The sequence below is a fragment of the Ailuropoda melanoleuca genome, chromosome 8, assembly GCF_002007445.2.
Source record: "Ailuropoda melanoleuca isolate Jingjing chromosome 8, ASM200744v2, whole genome shotgun sequence".
Taxonomy (NCBI): Eukaryota; Metazoa; Chordata; class Mammalia; order Carnivora; family Ursidae; genus Ailuropoda; species Ailuropoda melanoleuca.
In genome coordinates, this window is record NC_048225.1 from 128749866 (window position 1) to 128756939 (window position 7074).

At 57.2% G+C, this 7074-nt stretch overlaps 1 protein-coding gene across 2 annotated transcripts in view; it reads right to left on the reverse strand.

The window, feature by feature from the left end:
• Positions 1-7068, reverse strand: part of IL6R (interleukin 6 receptor) — a 41778-nt gene extending 34710 nt beyond the window's left edge. For both annotated transcript variants that reach the window (XM_034667534.1, XM_034667533.1), the window contains exon 1: positions 6932-7068. In XM_034667534.1, the coding sequence (XP_034523425.1) occupies positions 6932-7016 (85 nt within the window). In that variant the 5' untranslated portion in view covers positions 7017-7068. The remainder of the gene's footprint in view (positions 1-6931) is intronic.
• Between the last annotated feature and the right edge of the window lie 6 nt (positions 7069-7074).

Below are 7074 nucleotides of genomic sequence, written 5' to 3' on the forward strand. Positions count from 1 at the left end.
TCAGCGCAGGTCATGCTCTCAGGGTCATGATATCGAGTCCCAGGTGGAGCTCAGCAGGGACTCTGCTTGAGATTCTCTCTCTGTCTCTGCCCCTCCCCCCCAGTAAGCAAATAAATATATAAAATAAAACCAGTGTGGGGGAAATCGATTATTCAATAAACTGTAAAGGGACATTAGGTTATAAATGGGGAAAAAAAGAACCATACTTCATGCCTCAGTCTATGATAAACTCAAAATGGATCAAATATTTAAATGTAAAAAACTCAAGCCACCAGAAAAAAAAAGAAAAGAATAATCTTTTAAAATAATACTGGCATAGGGAAGATCTTATAAGTATGATACAGCACCTGAACATTGTAGAGATTGATAAATATATATATTTTTTTTTATTTGACAGAGAGAGAGACAGCGAGAGAGGGAACACAAGCGGGGGGAGCGGGAGAGGGAGAAGCAGGCTTCTCGCTGAGCAGGGAGCGGGGCTCGATCCCAGGACTCTGGGATCATGACCTGAGCTGAAGGCAGACGCTTAACAGACTGAGCTGCCCAGACGACCTGCCAACTAGATTTTTAAAAATCTGCGTGGCAAACACCATGGCAAACACCATCTCTCCCTAAAACTCAAAAGACAAATGACAAACCAGAGAAAAATATTCATAATTCATATCATAGAGGCCTAAATTCCTTAATATATTAAGACTTCCTGTAGGCAATGAGAAAAAGGCCAACAACCCAAATTTTTTAAGTTAGCAACGAATATGAACATGCAGTTCATAGAAACAGGTTATGCAAGTGTCTCTTACACATGAAAAACCTATACAGTCTCACTCAGATAAGGTAAAAGCAATTAATTCCACACAGACACTGTTCTCTGTGTAGACGCTGGTTTAATAACACACTTTGGGCAAAGGCGTAGACACGCACACTCTCTCATTGCTGCTGGGGGTCTGAATTCGTGGAGCTTCTACTCTCTCTCAAAATTACAAACGTTCGAGGCCTCCAACCCACAGACTCCCCTCAGGGAGCTTACCCTGCCGGTGTTATGGGCGGGGGCTACTCCCTGCCACGCTGCCTGTCACCGCAAGATGAGAAACCCGCAGGTGCCCATCGGAAGCAGAGCGCGCAAAGGGCTCTGCGTATCCACGTAATGAGACACCAAGACATTAAAGAGAAAGCTACTGATGTGCGTTCTGTCCTAGTCCTCGTGGTCAAGAGGCCAAGCACAGGGCTCAGAGCCAAGTCTCCAACGCAGGGTGTCACTCGGAGTTGCACGACCTCAGGCCAGCTTCTCAGGCTCTTCAGATCCTACTTCCCAGCCATAAACTGGAAATACTAAGACTACACACTTCAAGATGCTGTTCTGAAGATCACCTTTGATAATTAAGGTTAAAACCACGGCCTTATTTTCCAGACGTACCTAATCTCTCAAGGAATATGAGCAATTGGAGAGAGAGGGAGACAGCGCCCAGGAGTGGGGGTGGGGATCCCAAACAGACGCCATGCTGAGCGTGGAGCCTGACGCGGGGCTCAATCCCACAACCCTGAGATCACAACCTGAGCCCAAACCAAGAGTCAGTCGCTTCACCAACAAAGCCACCCGGGGGGCTCAGCCATTCTTATGGCCATTGCATGAGTGCATCCCCACTTTGTGCAAGAAGGTCCTCAGGCTGCAGCCTCCCCTCCTCCCGTCCGAATGGGCTCTCAGGATCAGTAACAACCACCAAGCCCACTTTTGTGCTGGAAGTCTTGCCTGCCTAGGCTCGAGGTAACCTGCCCCAAGCTGGGGGCCTGGCACGTGGGCAGCAAGACACAGGCCTGGAGGGCCCAACCCCACGCAGAGCCAGCTGCCTCCCCTAGGGTAAGCGCCCTCACGGGGACGGGCACCTGCAAACAGCCCCTGATGGAAAGTGATGTGGATGCACATGGGGGAGGAGGAGGTGTGCACGCAGCCTTCAGCACTGTTCAGTACTTAGGTCTAGGCCGCAGACGCTGTCCCGCCACAGCAAGGCCAGGTGCCGGTGAGCCTCTGATGTGGATGCTGTGAAGAAAGAAGGTGACCTTGGCATCCCTGTACTTTGGGGGGGCACGGGGGGCGGGGGTGGACTCAGCAGCACATGTGACTGAGTGCAGAGAGCAGGCTTCAGAGCCTGGCCCGTCACTTCCTCGCTGTGTGATCTTGGGCAAGTTATGACCTCTCTGAGCCTCGGGCTCCTCTCGCCCACTCAAGGAGCTTCGGCCGCTCTCACCTCCACCCACCCGCTGCAGCGCTCCCACCCGCACGCAAGCAAGCTGGCAGTTCAGCCGTCCTTCTAGAAATCCCTTTTGTGACCCCACTTCTCCAGCGAAAGCACACTCCATTTCTTTACCCCCTTCACAGCCCACATCCTCCAAGGGCTGCCGACGCCCACCATTCCCACTTTCCCGGCTCGTCCTCTGGTGAATCCACTCCCGGCGGCCTCCGGCCTCCACCATTTCACGGAAACTCCTCCTGTGAAGGTCGCCAAGGGCACTGGTCAGGGCCCAGCCCTGTGCCTGCCCAGCCCCCCGCTGGCGGGACACCCTGCGACATCGTGGCCTGCTCCCTCCTCTTCGACAAGCTGTCCTCACCGGGTGTCAGACACCAAGTCTCCAGAAGCCTCTGACAGGGTCCCACCTCCTGGGTCTCCCCCCCCCCCCCCCCGCCAGCCTGAGAAGGCTCCGATGGGGCCTCTTCTCTCCTGCTCCCCAGCTGCACTCATGTGGTGTGAGGGCGGCCACCCTCAAGGCTTGAAATGACATCTGCAGTTAGACGACGCCCACATTCCCACCTCAGCCCCAGTCCTCCTTCCCCAACTCCAGCTTCCTGCGTCCAGCTCCTCAGCGTCTTCTGCTGGTTGTCTGACAGATGTCTCCATGTCAGGATGTCCAAAACCGACCTCCTGACCGTCCCCTCCAACAGAACCTGCCCACCCTACGGCCCATCCCAGGTGCGCAAGGGGTCTAACACCCTCGAACATTCGGCAGCTGCGCCCAGCCGAAGCTGGCACACTTCTCTGCACGCGGTTGGCACTCGCTACGCTGTTACTGTAAACGCCAAGCAGAGAGGGGAGACCAAAGGATGCTTTTCAGGAAAGGCAGCAGGAAGGCAGAGGGACAGTGAGAACAGGGGCTAGAGAGGCAGCCTGGATACAGGGCCTCAGGGCCACACACCTAAGGGGAGAGCCACGGGGCAGAGCTGGCAGAGGGAAGGTACGAGGGGGAGCCCTGCTGAGGACCCAGCACCAGGCTGGAAAAGGCTGAGTCTGCCAAGGACGGCAGACCTCGCTGGATCTCAAGCCCAGAGGACAGAGTAAAGCACACAGATTAATTACCCAGACGAAGCTACTAGGGCCTCCCCAGACAGGAGGTCTGAGAGTTAAAAGCCTTCTTTTGCCACTCCAGCCCTCAAGGGTTCTCTTTTAAAGACTCCTACCTTGATGGCAGCTAATGACACGACATTTAGCAGGTCTCTAAGGGCCACCGAGAGTCCCCACAGAGCCCTCTGCGCCAGAACCTCACAGGCCCTCAGTATCAGATGGTGTCATTCTGCTAAAAAGGAGGCTGGAATTTCCTGCCCAAAACGGGAGTATAAGGAATCCCTAAAGAGTTTCGTATTTCCTTCAGGCCTTCGTTCAAATGTCATCCTCTCCGTGAGAACTCCCCTGGCCCCCCTCAAAAAGTCCAGCTATACACGCCCCTACAGATGCACACAGTTCCAGGCTCCCTCCCCGGCCTCACATCCCCTCTGGGCACTAGTAACCACCCTGTCACCACATTAGGCATTTAACTCACATCTCCTAAACCGAAGTGCCAGGGAGCCAGGGATTTTTGTCTGTTTTGCTCATTTTTGCATCTACAGTTCTAAGAATAGCATCTGGAACACACGAGCAGTCAAAATACTCTACTCAAATGCACGAATTATTAGTAACGCGAACGTCAGCACACGCTCTGCAGGAGAGACTTTTCTGTATCCTCTCTCCTTTCACCTGTACAGCCACCGATTAGGTATAATTATTTGTATTTTCCAGATAAGGATGGCGAGTCTCCAAGAGGTAAACTCACTCACAAAAGCTCACATCCTTTCTACACGGCAAGACTGGGAAGAGATCTGTCCGGCTCCAAACACAACCCCCGCCCATGATGGTGAGCGGTCCCCTGCCATGGAGAAGATGAGATCTGGAGAGGGATAAAGGAAGCTGCAGCAGAAAAGCTCGGGAAGGAAGGGGCCACGCTCCGGGTCCAGCAGAACTTCCCGCAGCTACGGAGACGTTCCGTCCACGTGCAGGACGCTGCCACTACTCACAGGCTCCTGAGCGACTTGGTCATAATTAATTTAAACGTCAACAGCCACACCTGGCAAGTGGCTACTGGGCCAGAGGCTGGCAGGCCGGGTGGGACTGGGGAAGGGGGGAGGGGTGCATATTTGCAACGGTGAGCACCCAGCAACCCGAGGGGGTGTTGACCCAGTCTGCCAGGTCATGTGCCTGCCGCCTGGGGTCTGGTCCTCCCTCGGAAGAGCTTCCTCTGTACCGTCCCCATCTCCGGACTATTTGTCTTTGGGAAGTGGGTACCACAAGGCCTCAGGCAGCTGGGTTTTCTCAGTCCCTCTCGGGGATTTGCACTTGGCCATTTTCGAGCTCCTTTTAGGGTGGAGTCTGGGTGGCTGGTCCCACACAGGCCCCATAGGGCTTTACACAAACTCAGTGTTTGCTGAAATGAATAAACAAGGGCAGAGCCAAAGTGGGGAGAGATTTCTGGCAACTAGAAGCCTGAGGGAGGAGGGCCTTCCTTCAGCTCCTCAAGCACACCCGTGAGCCCGTCATCCTGGACCAGCGAATCACAAGCATGTGTGGAGAAGGACACTTCCCAGCCTCACTCCCAGATCTCTCTTCAGTCAGTCTGGGGTGGGGGCCAAATATTCGCCAACGCACACACACAAATTCTAGCACAACCAGACCCAGAACTGCGCTTCTGAGAAATGCTGACTTAGGGTGAGGCCAGGAACGCAGGTGGGCATTGGGGGCAGGAAGAAGTCACCACAGGGAAGTTCAGAAGCTGAGACGGGACTTCTAAGAGACTTAAAGCTGCACATGCCTGTCTGCGCCCCGTCGTGCTCCGCAGAAGGCGGAAGGAACCTGAGTCACCCCTGTCCAGGCCTTCCACGCCCAATACCTAAGTCCCGGCGGGTCAGGGCCCCCGACAGCAAGTACACCTGAGCAGTGCCCTCAGCTCCTGGGCACATGGGCAGCCACTCACTGCAAAGAGGCGCGCCTCCCGGCTACGCAAGCCCCCAGCCTGGAGAAGCCCCGGATTTCCCCTCACCCAGCTCCAGGCTCTGCTGCCCCCTCGCTTCTCCAAAGCCAGACATTCACAGTCATCTGCTACATGCTTCCTGGACAATGTCTTTATTTTTACTCCCCGGCTTGTGGGCTGAGTCTGTGTGGGTGTGGGAGGAGAGCTGGGTATTTTCTACTTCTCTGCATTTTCCTTCTGAACTGGGCTTTCAGTTCCTCCCCCAACTCTCAGTTCTGCCTTTCCTGGGCTGTCCGGCCTCAAGACCACCTCGCCCATCCCTCCAGACCACCAGGCAAATAGAGACCGACTGCAAAGGGCTGCCCGTTGCACTGCTCTTAGGAGCCAAGGTACGGAAACTACAGCAGGAACCCCCCTGGGGCAGGTGCCCTGGGGGGTGGCGTGAGGAGCAACAGAGGCAGGCCAGGCAGCCTTGCTCCCTCCCAGGGGGACACTAACGCCTCAACCCTGCCTTGCACGCCTCTGGCACCACAGTGGGACGAGCCCAGGCCTCACTTCCCTTCCTTTGGCCCCTTCTGGCCCAGCCCTCAGCCAGCAGGCACGACTCTCAGCTTGCCCACCAACATCCCCCAGCTCTGCCTGCCAGGCTAGTTCTGCATTTGGGAGTCTCAGGGATCCCTGGAGCCACGGAAAGGTGGGCCTCCACCAAGGACCAGACAACCTCCCATCTCCCCTCTCTGAACTGTCTGCTCTGGAACAAAGTGTATTTTAGATCCAGCAGAGGTTCAGGATACAGGTGTGAGTACCTGAGCCCCAGTCACCAGTGACTGCTCCCTGCAGGAGTGCCCAGTGTGTGCTCCGAAAGGGAACCCCTTTATTTCTGTCTGCCCAGCACAAGGGGCACCACCATCCAGAAAGCAGAGAGCTCACCAGCCTCGAACTCTAGAGTCCTGAGATCAGGCTGAGGATGCTTGCCCAGGACAGAAGCCATCTGTTCCCAGAACGGCAGGCTGCTCCTCAAAGAAGCCCTCGGACCCTAAAATAAACCTGAGAAGCAGTGGCGCGCTGGGCTAGAGGAGGACCTGGACACAGCCGGGCATGCTGCCAGAGTCCGTAGAAGGGCCTGGCTGCCGAGGGCTGATTACAGTCAACAGGAGCAAAAGTGCCCACTGCCCTCTGCCTCGCCCCTCGTCTCCTCTGGAAGGAGAGCCCAGTGTGTGCCAGCCCCAAGACTCCGACTCCCGAGCCAACCTCCCCACTCCGTTAAACTCCCAGGGTGGGGGCACACGGCTTGCTAGCCCGTGTCTGCCCATGCGACCGCGGGCAGCGGGACCGGCCCCTTCGCCGCCGGGGCGCTGGGGGCAGAGCCGACGACGCGGCCCCCGAAGCTGACCGCGAGAGAGGCGCAGGTACAGAGGGCGCCCGGGCGCCAGATTCCCCCACCCCCAACCCGGGGGGCGCAGGGCAGGAGAACACGCCAGGTCCGGGTCAGCGGGCAGTCAGGCGGCGCTCACGGCCAAAGGCGCAGGACGCCACAGGGCGCACGAGCGGCGGGTGGGCGCGGAGCCGGCGCCCGCGGGGAGCTCCGCCGCCACGAAAAAGGGACGCCGCTCCCCATCCCCCTGCCGGCTCCCCCCGCTCCAGGTGCGCGCGAAGCTCTTACCCGGCGCGGGGCAGCCCCCTGGGGCCAGGGCGGCCCCCGGCGCGGCCAGCAGGGCTGTCAGCAGCGCGCAGCACAGGGCCAGCATGCTTCCTCCCCGGCGGAGGCCCCGAGCTCCCAGGGCGGCGGGGCGGGGCGGGCGCGGC